We start from the raw sequence: 15,165 nt of genomic DNA on the forward strand, positions 1-15,165 counted from the left end.
GTACACACTATCATTATTCCTTGATTAATGCGAAGTAGATGGGCCGATAAAGAGTCTCAAAGGTAGAGAGGTCCGGCCCATTTGAAAAGGATCCTTTGTCCGACGATCGGTCGTTTAGCTGCTGAGTTCACCTAGATAGAGTATATTTTCTTTAAAAAATAATCAAAAATTCTGTCACTTTTACGTATTATTTATACACTCTATTATTATTATTGATTACATTATTTTTTTTAATATAAAATAACTATTTTAACCAATCACATCAATAAAATATCCAAAAAATATACAAAAATAATTGTATATATCAGAACTAATATAGTTATTCCTGCTTAAATCTTGTTATAAGTAAATAAAATAATTCCATTTGAATGCTATTCGTACTGACACCCGAATACGAAATTTTCTGAACTACTTGAGCCTGCACCGATATGATGTATAATTTAATTTAGAAGATTGAAATTTCAAAAGGATTACAACATTCTTGAAAGGATTTTTTTTTTTTTGGATAAAAAAAAAAAAAAAAACCTAGATTTGGCCTTAAAAACCTGAATAAAATTAGGGAGTAATTCTTTTTTCAATTCAAAACTCCATGAAAAAAGCCACGTCAGCAAAAAATTGATGTATCTTCAGGCCTAAAATACACACACACATTGCATGTTGTGTTAAAAAATAAAAATAATTTTTAAAAAGGCCAAAATCATTTTAAAAATATATATAGTAAGTGAAAAACAAAAAATGTCAAGAGAAAAAAGACTTGAAAATTATTAGAACATGAAGGGGGGTATAAGGCAGAAATTCTAAAATAAAAAAGAAAAACATTAAAACAAAGATAACAAACCGATTATTAAGGTGCATTGTAGGTACGGTCATATGAAGAATACTGTTGGTGAATGTTGTCATCAAAATTATATTACGACGCATTGGCCAAAACAAGTTCAAGTACAGTAAGGTTCTGTCTCATTGAAATGCCTATTCAGCCAATTTGAATCAGCAAGCACAATCTCGGTGACTTCTTACAAGAGTTTGCTTAACCACCAAAAGGATTTAAGCAAATCTATGAACTCAATACAACATTTTGCGTCCCATTATACTTTACATGCTATATCAAATTTTCACTCACAATAAAAAAAAAAATTAAAAAAAAAAAAAAAGACCCACAAAACAAGTGGGACAGAACAAGAATGTAATAGGTACATATTCCATTGCAGCATCTGCAACTATCAAAAGAACCTGACCTTAGCATTTTCTGGCTGTCGAGGATATGCAAACCGGTTCTGATGTCAATCGAATCATCATGAAGCTTTTGCATCTTTAATGCGATGCAATGGATGTATAGTTGACGAGCTGTTTTGAGCAGCAACCAGGTTGTGCATATATCTCAGCTTCCTAGGAATTTTCCTGCTTCAGAAACTAAAGTTCATGTTGGCTGTACTGTTGGATCATAGAAGCTCAGAGTTCAGGGTACATCAAGCAGATCCTGTGTCATATATTGATCTTCTTGATGCCCAGGGACATCCTCCGCAATATATATATACATGGATGGTGCAGCAATTCTCAAGAAGGGATTTTGATCAAATAACCTCCTTTCCTAACCATGCTCCTTTGGTCGGCAGCACCTTGTTCATTCCTCTAATTTATCCCATGTCTAGAAGCGAAGCAGCGGCAAAGGAAGAAAATAAAGAGGATATGCTAACGAAGTTAAAGCGGCTTACCTTCCTTTTATTCTGATATGGCCTATGGATAGAAACGGAGACAAATGCCAGAGAAGAAAACATCAATCAAGGCATGGGATCTCTTTAGCCTAGATGAGAGAAATCTGTGTCAGTTCAGTTGAAGAAGTATGGTGATTCCAACACGTCCCTTAAATCAAAGTCTCCACGTTCAGGTAAGGTAGGGAAAGACAATGTTGGGAAGGACTTCTGGAAGCTCTCAAGTAACTGCATACAAAACAGTGGGTCAGAGTAATGGCATACCATTTTTCGTTTTCCCCTTTTGCAATGGCAAAACATAATTGATTTTAAATGCTCACATTTGGCAGGCATGTAAAATGATATTCAAGATGACATCAACATTTCGTGGTTTCAATCAGAAAAAGAGAAAGAAATGAATATACCATCGTTTTCTTTCCTTAAATCAGCAGTTTCAGCACATATCTCAATATCAGCTATGGTCTAAATATTATGACAAAAATAAGAAAATGAAGAGCCAACCAATGCGTCAGAAACCAAGTATTTTTTTAAGAAAGTGCAGTCAGTGAAAATTGCTTCAGAGCTTGACATAACAATATAAACTTTCTTATTCATGTGTCCCCACCATCAGAAGTGTTTTATGAAAAACTTACAATAGCTCAATTTATATATTCTTGTCATATTTGATTAGTAAAATTATGCTGATAATAATACCAGTGAAAGGGCTTCCTATCTAACTTAGATGCACGTAAGATGTAAAGTTACTGTACATTCTCCAGAATTGGTGTCTCATAGAGTTCAACGAACTTTTCTCTAAGTATCCTGCTCATTTCATCCACATCACATGCATGGGTCCAGTATGAATCATGAACTCCTGCAATCATATACAAGTGGTAAAATCAGTAGAAAGTTAAAAACAAAAATGTGAAGAAAAATGAAGGAAACCCAAGAAAAACCTGCAAAGTTTAAGCCTGCCTTTTTGCAGGCAATTGCAGTCATCATCATGTGAGAACCATCAAGGGAGTGAACGAAGTTTGGTGGAAAAGCTGTCCTCTGCCGCTTGACCATGACCTACAATGGTAAAGAATTGAAATTGGAGGCCCAAGATTCAACATAATACATTCACTGCATTAAAACCCTTGAAAGCCAAAACAATCAGGCCAGCTGAGATGAAATCGGCCCAATATACTTGTGTTCAATAGCAATGTGGGAACCAGCTGTACATCCAGCATTTTGTTTGGACCCATCAATAGATGCTCAAAGTCATTTCCAGTTTCAACATTCAGGGCAATTGTCTCTTGTAGATGAGAAGGGGTGAGGTAAGAGTTTTTTATTTTAAAATGATTTACTTAATTGCGTATATTATTTATTTTTCATTTTAACAATAATACAATTGGAGGGATGATGTGGCTTTATACGATTAATTTCCATTTCATGATAACAAAATGAGATAGTGAATGATGTGGCTTCATGAGGGCAAGCTTTTGCTTTGAAAATTGTATAATATAGACAAAGTCAATAGACAAACTTAGGCACAGCCTGAAATACAAAGAAATGATCCTAGGACATATACCACGGTTAAAGAAATGCAAGGCCATCCTACAATTTCAATAATGCACAGGTGGCACGTGTATGCTGGGAAGTACACCGAACAACATCCCACGTAACTAAGCAGAGCCCAAATATAGAAAATAAGCACAGTTACCTTTTCTGTTTCTCGCTGTAGCGTTAGAGTCTGAAGAGAAGTTTTTATCTGCATTGAGTTTCACAAAAAAAAAAAAAAACTTAATGACTTATGGCGCTTTGTCTATAGACGTGACAAGAGTAATAACCATTAACATCACTGAATATTTTGAAGCACTCACAAGATGCCTTCGCAAGTTTCGGTAGGGTTGGACAACAGGAAGTCCAAGTGGAGTTGTCCACCGCACCGTCTGGTTTTCAGATGCAATTATCTGTACGTGTCCAATACAGGCATAACTTTTTTAAAATGACTAAATAACAAGTGGACAATATAGGTTAAACATATTTAAGCAATGCCATAAGAAAACGGTTGCAGGACACACTTTTGCACATTCACCGAGCCAGCTCATGATACTGCGTGCGGCTTCAAACATCTCCCCCAAGGCAGTTAGAGTGGTCTGCGCAGGCAACAACACAGAGCATTTTTATTAAGGATAAAATATTCAAATACTCACAAATACCCATGGGGAAAGCAGAGAAAAGTGAGGCTATAATAGTATCAATGCTCCTCCCTCCAATTACCTTTGCAGCATAGCAAGAAGCATGAAACAGCTCTGCTTCATCTGCAATTGCACTGCGTTCCTTCAACCTTCTCTTGATTTGATCTCTAGCACCGATGTAAGTGACACCATAAACTGATGTCATCACTGTTTGCTTCACCAATTTCCTGTCAACCTAGAGGATATCAAGCCATTAGGCCAATTATCAGTTACAAGAAATGGGAGGTCACCCAGTAGGTAAAATAGCAACATACACCGAGCAAATATATAAAACCTACTTGCATCTTTTGAGTGACTTGGGTGAAAAACAATACAAGGTTTTGAGGGTTCTAATTTGCCAACTTTATTTTCGTAACATATGTATCACAAGACAGCATTCAAATCAATAAATGAAAAGTTGGCATAGAACCTGATTGATTAATATTCTTGCATGCAACGCATCTGGAAAAATATTCGGATCATTTTGAGCATCCCTCCGCATGATTTCTAGTACCCTGCATGGCAAACATGATGATACTTTCATCAAATAGTCCTCTCAGACAACATCCTTACAAAGAGAATAATGGCCACTGTAGCTAGAAATACTCTGTAAATAAACAGAATTCAGACAGCCTCTGGGGAAAACCACATTCAGTTGCCTTTAGTCCAGTTCTTTTTGGTTAAATTGTCAAATTTATTTGATAGAAACAGATGAAAATTAATTTTCAGGTTGAATCATTTCACGGTCCATTTGCTTTCTATAGAAGATATCAAATCCAAAGTACGCACATTCCTGGTTGTTTAGTACTGCTGATCGATACAGTAGTTCTCTTACCACCAACTACACCTGGCAGAAATTTATGTTATCCTCCTCATCTTCTAGAATTAGCCTTACTTTTTGCATTATTCATAAAGGGTTGACTTTAGGCTGAGAAATAAATGCAAATTTTGGCAATTAAGATTTGACACAGAAAATGACCCAATTAGTTCATTTTAATCTGAAGTTGATTTCAAATAATTAATAACCTTTTTAATATCTCTATTTAAAAAATCTCCATTCCATTATCTAACTTGCATGTTTGTTTAGAAGGTACAATCTCCGACATTGCAAAGCTACTTCCTGATATCATACCATTGCTACTGAAAGTAAAAAGGATCAGAACCCTATTATCTGATGGATCCCATTTACCTCCCTCAGTAAAGAACAGCTTACCTAGCAGCTATTCCTGAGTAAACGTCTGCAGGCTTCTCTCCCGCAACTAAGTTTACAGCAACTGCTCCCAACTGAATTGAACATTAGGAAGGAGAATTAATTCCGTGCATCTGAAAGTGAAGCATATCTTTTCTCCAAACACAAGAGAGAGAAAGTTTTCCAATATCTTTTTTTGATAAGTATCGAATATTTATTAACAAATGCAAACAGTATAGTCCGAGCACACGAAGTAATAAGAACACTGGTATAATGGCATATCCATTTCGATTTCAACAAATGCCATCAGAATAGTGAATCAGGCAAAGGAAAAATTAAGAAAATACAAGTGGATAAATTCCCACTAAAGAAATGGTTAAGAAGGTTTTCAATTAACCTCATCTGCATTTTTGGCAAAATTTATTTGATAAGTTACCACAAGATTCCTCAGTGTCTTTAAGTGTTCATACACTAACAAATCATATTATTGATGTCTTATAATTCACAAGCCAAAATGAAAAGCCAACTGAGACAATGTTTTGAATCCTAACTTATAGAAATGTCACTTCAAAACATGGAACTTTCCCATTGTGTTGCAGCAGGTAAACAAATTTAATGCGAAAAGATTGTCTCTCATCTATGCCAATAAAAAAAAAAACACAGAAGTTTGACATGTACTGGAGAAGGCACTTGTGGTAAATCAAAACACTTCCTTTTCTCCTGATAAGTTCAAAGACTGATATCTTTTTTTTTTTTTATTCGATGACCCAGAACCTCACCAACGCAGGGTCCTTCAGACCCACCCCCGCGGATTAAACCCAAAACACAACTTCACCCGCCAAAACCATGTATCAGGTAATCCAAGGAAACTCATAGTGTGGAATCGAACCTAGGATGTCTACGTCTTCAAATCATCCCAAGCCCACCCTTTGACCACTAGGCTGCACCTTGGCAGGTGAGAAGCTTATAACATCTCTCATACATTAGGCATTTTCTGGGGGAAGTCATCTAAGCCAAAGTGAAATCTTAATACTTTCTGCTAAGTTAAACTAGAACAGAAAAATACCGCCATTACCTTGTCTCTTCCAAGAGCAGCATAGTGTTGTAAACCATTGCAAGAGCCATCCTAGAGAATATCATAAAGGGGCAAAGATGACTTAGTACGGGTTATGAATTATGGAGAAAGTGCGACATACCAGATCAAGCCAAAGTTTAGCAGTACTGGAAGTTCTTAATTGGCAAGCAAATGACAGTATCATAAAAGAAAAGAAACATGAAGTGGAATGAAGTTGGTGATCCCAGCCACATCTACGCAACAATTGCAATGATATGTTAAAATGCCCTCTAATACAAGACAAATCAAGTAAAACAACCCAATAAAGAAACCCAAACTTATCTTTGGTTTGTCTCTGCAAGAGACAGGAGGAAGGAGGTAGCCATAACAAATAAATCCCGAAAGTGTTCAGAAAGCCCACAAAAAGCTACATATGCATATATGTGAATACATCAATCATGGAGACAGTTTATGCATAAAAACATGGAAACTGTTGCTACACCTCCTGTGGCACCCTTGCCTAAGATCTGGTCCTTTTTTCCCTTTCTTTTTTCTTTTTAAAAATTTCTTGATGATTTTTTCCTATAAAATCTGGCACAAGAATATCACTTATTTTAAAGGCATTTACCATGAGAGAGATGTCCATAACCGCCAGAATTACTATTCAAGGCATTAGTAATCCCAAAGCAACTTATGTTCCCTGTCCTTCAGAATTCAAAAGAGCAAGATCTAGCAATGTGCCACAATCAAAGTACCTGGTGTACAGGAATATGTGAAATAAAAGTCTCTGGGGAAGAACTTCTCAAGGCCTCAGTTAAATTCATGCACACAGCCAAGCACTGAAATGGATCTTCTGCATTCAACCACCAGCACCTGCCTTCAAGTGGCCTGTCTGCAGAATCAAATATATCATCCAAATGGTTCTCAGTAAATGTTATTCGACCCTCATGAGACAATTTGTCCACACCACCAGCAAATAGATTTGCTAGGTGTATCTTTAACCAAAGTAAGCCTGATTTTCCAAGACTGCGTCCTTCTGCAAATTCCAAAATACCCCGGCATAGATCCGAGCCAAGATGATTTAAGTATGGGTGCATCGGGTATGCACGGCCGCGAAAGTCAAGGTTGTGCGGGTAGAAAAAACCACCTTCATCCTTCATTTTTCGTGCTACCTGCTCCCGTAAAGAAAAGTTGGCACAAACCTTCTTAAAAATAAGAAATGGTTACTTACGGGAAGTAAAAGGCATCTTACAGCAAGTTTAAGTTCTATGTCACAGCGCTGTGAATGTCTCTCCCTGTTCTGTTTCTTCACAGATCTGATTTTCCATTTCCATTTCTTAAGCTGAGCCTCGTCTTCAGTATCTGGCTCATCTGGCAAAGGAACCTACAACACAATAAAGTTAAACAACACATTTTCAAACTACTGTCAATGAATCAAACTCACTCCATATACCAATCACTTGGAAGTTGGAATGGTGTCAAAAAACACAAATAAATCATAATTAGAATGATAAAAAAGAAAGAAAGATAAGTGCTATAATATAACTCACATCATTGCGGTCCACCAAATCAGCAAGACAGCCTCCATTAGCCCATATTCTATCTACAACACTCAGGACCCTCTTATTTATCCTCCACTTGGTATACCCAAGAGTATTCAGGGCCTGGACAGTTAATTTACATAAACAATTATTGCAACGTTGCCGAATGGAACAAAACAAGAAGAAATACCAAGCAGATAAAATATACATGTATCACAGTCAACATAATACTGGTATCTAGTCCTCGTAGCTAAATACATTAAAGGGTTCAGATTACACAATATATGTCATGAAATAAAGTCATGAAACGATTCAAACAATTTCAAACCTCAAAAACAGGTTCTAGTTGCTTCCGAGGTGCCCTCTTAACTGCTTCACGTTGCTGTCTGGACCCATGAGTGCGCATGATATAAGATGGTAAGAACAAGTGCCCTCCTTTGTCATAACTGCAAAAGTACAAAAGAAAAAGAAAGAACATAATCAAAGGAGTAACTATTCGACCAAAAGGAAGTAACCTAGCAAGCCATTTTCACAAATATCACCAGCAGTTGAACCACCAAAAAGCCATCATTATCTTTTATCCAGAATTATTAGCATAATCATCATATAGGCAAGCAGCAGCTCGAATCCCTTTCTATCATTTGGATGCACTGATGATTTACATAAACCAGTCTGTGGGCAGAAGGGGCATCTATGTCTCTATGGATGTGTTTAAATTTTTTTTTGATAAGTAATCGATTTATATAAATAGAGATAGGCAAAACCCAAGTACACAAGATGATATACAAGAGAAAAGACCTATCTAGATCTAAGTAAGAGAAACTAAAAAGTCATGAAAATTCAGGCCATTAAAGTCTAGAGCAATGGCCCATAAACATAAAGTACGGAAAAATAGGGTTCTAAGTTCCTCCGAAGACCGCTCCTTGTTTTCAAAAGTCCGATCATTGTGTTCTTGCCATATACACCACATAATACAGATCGGGATCATTTTCCACACTGCCTTGATTTGTTGGACTCCTCTTGAGAGTGTCCAACTGGCCAATAGATCTATCACAGTTTCAGGCATAACAAAAGATAACTCTATCCGGCTAAAGACTTCCATCCACAAGGCTCTAGTTGTCTCACAATGTAGCAAGAGATGTTCCACTGACTCGCCAGATCTCTTGCACATGCAACACCAGTCTACTATAACTATCCGACGCTTCCTCAAATTGTCGATAGTCAGAATCTTCCCCCACGCTGCAGTCCATGTAAAGAAAATCGCTTTTGGGAGCGCCTTATTTCGCCAAAGTCTCCTCCATGGGAACGAAATATTAACAGGTTGGGATAGGGACTTATAGTATGATCGAACTGAGAAAATGCCTTTACCCGCAGGAGTTCACCATATCTTATCAGCTTGTTGTCTGTCTGGCTTTACAGAATAAACCAAACTGAAAAAAGCCTCAAAGATATCCACTTCCCAGTCTTGTGCCTCTCTACTAAACGTGACATTCCATTGCACTTGATCCCCTGATAGAATCATAAGATCCTCTATTGAGGCTTCCTGGTTGCATGCCACTCGGAAAACTGCTGGAAATGCATCCTTTAGGGTCTCTTCCCCACACCATGTATCCATCCAGAACTTAATACAAGAGCCCCTTCCCAACACCAATTTAGCGTGTCTACTGAAATCCCCCCACCTATTAGCGTGTCTACAATTGGAACAAAGATAAGAAGTACGTAGGTAAGTTAGAAAGGGTACTCTTGATGAGAGTTAACCGGCCACCTTTCGACAAGTATACAACCAGGAAGCAACTTATATTTTGATGAGAGTTAACCGGCCAACACCATTAACCTTCTCATCCACCATAATTTAGATGATATCACATCTATGATTTTTGTGCTCAATGGAGACAACTTATATTTAATAAAAAGTTATTTCCAATCAAAATTGCAATATTTTCTTTACTAATTCCAAACAGCTCAAGTATGAGCTCTTAAAAGTTAATCAAATGGCCATCGCAAGTCATTTCTCTCGTACTTGAAAGATTTTCAGGACCCATGCGATATGTAACTTAGTTTCCAATTTGATTCAACTAGTTTATTCAAAAAATAAAATAACAACAATAATAATAACAAAAAACATGCATGATAACAATATAGTGACTTCTTCCTCTTCACATAAAGCACCCTTACTTCTTAGCACTTCCTTTTTTATAAGTAATGCAATATTATTAAAATGCGTAGAGGGGTGCAACCCTAGTACATGGGATATATATATAGAAGAGGAAACACCCACTTCTTTTTTTTTTTTTTTTTATAAGTAAGAAAATTTATTGATTGAATGAAACTAATGCCCATGTACACAAGAAGTATACAAAAGAGACTCCTAAATACATTCTAGAAAGCTGAAAAGAAAACAAGAACTCATCAACATTCCCTCCCTTTAGTACAATAGCAGCCAACCACTGACTTCTTTTTTTTTTAAGTAATAGAAATTTTATTGATACGGAAATACGCATAGCCCAAGTATACAAGTAGTATACAAGAGAATGCACCTACTTAGGAACTAGAGATAGAAACAAGGAATCCACTTCTTACCACTTCCTTCACACTTATCAAATACCCTAACCAGTCAAAAATTAGAAACCACTTGTACTGAACAAGTGTAACAATAGAGGAGCTCAACCAATCTATCTCCTATGAATTTTCAAATGTTTTGAGGCAAAGTTGTCTGCGCCATGGTTACACACTAAAAATAAATAAAAGGCAGCAAACAGGCGAAAAAAGTGTGGAAAATACACCTGTTCCGAAGTTTTAAACTTGCACTCAACAAAAAAGAGTGAAAAAATAGAGGGGCTATCTCTGTAATGGATGAATTTCTAAATGTTTGAGCCTAAGTTCTCTACACCATGATTACACAAGAAAAACAAACAAAGGCAGCACACTGGCAAAAATGAAAAATGAAGCTCTAAAAAAAACATACCCTGTCCACTTGACTGGGGGCACCAACATTGGCATATAAGGAATCACCATGTGCCTTGCCTGTTTGAGCAAATAACAATTTTTGTAATCCATCATTAGCAAGAAGAGAAAATAAAATAATAAAATCAAGTTCTGAAAAGTTTTGCATGAAATATATGTTCTTGGGCAGGAAGCCCCACATCCCCCCCCCCCCTCCCCCCTGCGGCGGCGGGGGCAGAAAAAAAAAAAGGAAAAGAAAATTCTACAGACTAATTTTTTAGCCTCCAATCAATAATTATATCATCCATCACATTAATTTATCCACCTCAAAAATCTAAAAAAAAAAATCCACCACTTGCACACATGAAACTTTCCAATATCTCAAGAACTAACAGAATCTAAAAGTTGAACTTTTTTTCAATGAATGGAAGATGAAACAACTTGCTTACAGTTTTCTCAAGGCCTTTGAGAACTAGAGGGTTACATTCAATGATACCATATCTTCTGCCCATTTTCCTGTGGAAAGACAAGCCCCACACCATTTACTGTGATGAGGAAAAAAATACAAGGTATTGATAAAACAGGGGTGAGTGGATCATACTCTCCTTCCTTCGTCACATTTCTTAATGAGTGTACAAATGCAGGTCGAATGTCAGATAGATCATCTGCTAATTGATTGGTCGGTGGTTGTATATAAGCTGTTTGAATCAACAGTTCAATCAGCCGGCTTCCAACCTGAAAATTTCAAGGGCAAATAGAACCATTTTAGAAAGCATACCAACAGAAACAAATAACCTTTTCCATGTCATTACAAGATATCTTCAAACCTTAACCCTAGCATCCTGGCCCCATGGTTTTGAATCATCCTGTCCCTTCACTATCTGCTTCACTGCTAGCAGCTTTTGCTGCTTCATCAAATTAGTGACCTTTTTTCTTAACTTCTCTTGTTCCTTGATAATAGTATCAGAGTCACCTCCTTCATTTTTCTCATCTTTATCACCCTTTTTTTGTTTTGTTTTCTCCAAGAATTTGTGAATTCTAACCTGGCACATTGAAGAAGTGACACATCAGTGCTCACTGTGGGATAACGAGTAGGGGTATGGAATACTGCTTTGCTTAGTCTATATGAAACAAAGGATAAGGCACTTCATAATGTAAGAGAGGAAACTAGTCTGAAAATCATAACCCCACAGTCCATGCCCCTCAATCTCATTAATGTCGTCATGATTTGAGCAACTTATACATAAACACACATCACGTAAGTGCTAAAATAAGAATTTCATGATGGCACAAAATGGTGTCTGACAGTATAACTGTTTTTCAACAGAATTCTTACTTTAGAGTGTCGGCCACGCCACACAATTCTTTCATTCCATGTCTATAATCTGCTTAATCACATTAAAGTACCCCATTATGAGAGGGAAAAAAATGGAACCTGATATGATTCTGGTGTATCCGTATTTTTTTAAGCCAGTATAATTCATTGATGTAACTTGCCTGCTGTTACAAAAATGTTGCTGCCCAATATTTTACAAAAAACAACAAATTTTCAAAAACACGCCAACATGCATAAATGCCTTTATCTAAGTCAGCTTGCTCCTAAGACAACTTTCATCTCATCTCATTTCATCATTACAACTTTTACACATTTTCATAAAAAAATATAATAAACAATTCAACTTTTTCAAATCTTAAAACAATAATAATATTAAAAAATAATATTCTAATAATATTTTATTCAACTTTCATCTCAACTCAACTCATCTCATCTCAACTCACTATCCAAACGGCACCTAAATCTCGGGCTCATAAAATCATCATTATTAAGACTAAAAAATGATCTTGCTCCATGGTTTTAAATTGACAATTATGACAGTCACCATTCACCAATTTATCGGTTCATCACTATTAACAAAAATTCTAAACATAAACCCCAATGCATTTGAAAGATCAATAAATCTTTAGTTTGTATCTTCTTATTCATCACCTCTAAACCAAGTTTAAATGCACGCACATCTCTTCAATCAATCCTAGTGAAAGAACGAAAACTATTGAATGACCAAATGAAAGGATTAAAACCAAAATGACAATGAAATTAATGAGGAAAGAAACTTCCTACCTCCTGCTCAATGGCATCACCTATCATGCAAGCGGCCTGTACCACCCTCGCAGCCCCGTGTTCACCTCCTGTCATCAATAAACCCATCAACTTATGCATTGTGATAACCGACATCATGTCAGCCGGCAACTGGTCGAAATACGGGGCATATGCTGCCCTGTTCTTCCCATTCCGGCACAACACTTGGTCCTTTTCAATGGCATCCCGAAAAGGCTCAAACCAACCAAGAAACAACGACTTCATGTACGGCAAATTCGGGGCCAGCTTCTGCTTGCACATATCCATCAAAAGCTCCTTATACTCGTTTGCCGCTTGTTCCCATGCCTCGGTCTCAATCTTCACCTGCCTCCTCCTAATCAAGTGATACTTCCCTTGCCCCATTCCCCTCACCATTTTCTGCTGCCTCCGCCGCCTATAATCAACGAGCCTCTTCTCTTCTTTACTCATTTCCTGCAATAATTCTTGAATCTCCTCGGCAACAGAGGCGTCTTCCTCCACATCTGTAGAAAAAAGGGCCTCGGCCTCGGCCTCGGCCAAACTTGCATACCCTTTGGGACAAAACCCTCTAAGTCCAAAACTTGGCCCCCCCATAAAGTCCTCATGTGACAGAACTTCGCCATTTCGACGATAACCCATTTCCGTAAACCCATAATCCGAGCAAGCGCTAAGCTCAGAGGGCCTAAATCTGAATTTCTCGGTGAAGACCCGGTCCGGGGTAAGACCCAGAAAGCTATAAACCCGTCTGAGGGAGTGGGAATTAAGGCCAAAACCCTGGGGCTTTGAAACAGCTCGCTTGGCAATGTTGCTCCACATGGCTGTGGAAATCCTTTAAGTATTTAGAGAAAAATTTATTTCGTTATGAAAGGGAAGTAAATGATCGTTCTTGCTGCTGAGATTTGCAGAAACTATTGGGGTTTTACTAATTTCTGGGGTTTTACTAATGGACATCAATTTGAATAATATTTTGAGGGAAATTAAATTGATGGAATCGAGTAGGATTGGGATGTCGAATGGGATTAGAGGAAATGGGCTGGAGAAGAAGTTAGCAAAGGAACTGAACTCACATAGAGAGCGTGTGTAGTAGCCGCCTTGAAGCTAAACCCTTCTGGGGTTTTACTAATGGACATCAATTTGAATAATATTTTGAGGGAAATTAAATTGATGGAATCGAGTAGGATTGGGATGTCAAATGGGATTAGAGGAAATGGGTTGGAGAAGAAGTTAGCAAAGGAACTGAGTTCACATAGAGAGCGTGTGTAGTAGCCGCCTTGAAGCTAAACCCTTCTTAAACCTTTATTTTACCCTGCATCTCCCTGTCCCCTTGCTTTCTCTGAACTCTGATGGGTTAAACATGTAGTCGACTCAATGGTGCATTACGTGGCTATATGCGGCTCCACTTTGGTGACGTGGACCAATAACAGATTGGGGAATTTCAGTACTCATATATTGATTTTTAAAATTCTTATCGTAAATATTAGTTTTTTTCTGTATTTATTTTCATTAAGTCTATACCATTATTGTTAAAATTAGAGACCTAAAAAGTTTCACAAATGAATAGAAATATCGAGAGCCTTTATATAATGTATTAACCTAATTAAAAGTCATAATAATGTAAGTTCTTTAACACTAATATTATAAATTTATTGGTTACATAATAAAAAAATTTGAGCTTAAGAAAACCAATATAAGTGCATTAAATATTGTGATTATTTTGTAACAAATAAAAATTCAATTTAATCCAAAACTGTAAGAAAAACTATGAAGAAAGCTCGTTAAAAGGTTAATAATTCTAAAACATGACGTTATAATAGATATTTCGAGAAGGAAAAAAAAATCATACTAGACAACCTTGTCATCAGTCATCTAAATTGAACCCATAAATATTAATGAGATGAGTTGAGAGAGTGAGATGAGATGAGATGAGATGAAATTAAATTAAATGAAATGAAATGAGATGAGATGATTTGTAAATAGTAATGAGATGAAATCCATTCTCGGATGTGCTAAGGTACGTTGAGCTTCGATAGGTGAGGTGTGGAGCCCCCGGTGGGGATCCGGTGTGGTTGTATGATGTTTGTGCATACGTCTATGGCAATAAACAGTATTTAAATACTGAGAAAATAAAGAGAGATAGACACACAGATTTACGTGGTTTGACACTAGGCCTACATCTACGAGATTTTGGGAGGAAAAATTATACTATAATATGATTATTTATAGTCTCTGATAACCTCTCATTTCTCACTCTACAATGGGAGCTGGAGATCTACTTGCTAGAAAAGATGCATTCTCTCGAGCTCTCTGTCCAGAGGTTGGAGAAGAAGAAAAATCGAAGAAGAAGAAGCCTGACAATAAGTCCCTCCAAGCGTTAAAAAAAAAAAGTCATTGAAACCGTAGGTACCATGTCCC

General features: G+C 37.0%; 1 protein-coding gene across 1 annotated transcript; it reads right to left on the reverse strand.

Moving 5' to 3' along the window:
* Window positions 1-940: 940 nt before the first annotated feature.
* Window positions 941-14,070, reverse strand: LOC108983620 (DNA-directed RNA polymerase 2, chloroplastic/mitochondrial-like). The gene is made up of 19 exons (XM_035694760.1): window positions 12,757-14,070; window positions 11,465-11,680; window positions 11,239-11,372; window positions 11,087-11,153; window positions 10,660-10,718; window positions 8,023-8,140; window positions 7,704-7,817; window positions 7,406-7,537; window positions 6,909-7,325; window positions 6,175-6,225; window positions 5,124-5,194; window positions 4,341-4,425; window positions 3,954-4,106; window positions 3,755-3,829; window positions 3,554-3,643; window positions 3,394-3,441; window positions 2,645-2,759; window positions 2,459-2,562; window positions 941-1,937 (listed from the first exon to the last, which is right to left on the reverse strand). Exons 1-19 carry the CDS (start codon window positions 13,567-13,569, stop codon window positions 1,827-1,829), a joined length of 2,973 nt encoding a protein of 990 aa, XP_035550653.1. The 5' UTR covers window positions 13,570-14,070; the 3' UTR covers window positions 941-1,826.
* Between the last annotated feature and the right edge of the window lie 1,095 nt (window positions 14,071-15,165).

Source organism: Juglans regia, chromosome 10 (assembly GCF_001411555.2).
Source record: "Juglans regia cultivar Chandler chromosome 10, Walnut 2.0, whole genome shotgun sequence".
In the NCBI taxonomy this organism is placed as follows: domain Eukaryota; kingdom Viridiplantae; phylum Streptophyta; class Magnoliopsida; order Fagales; family Juglandaceae; genus Juglans; species Juglans regia.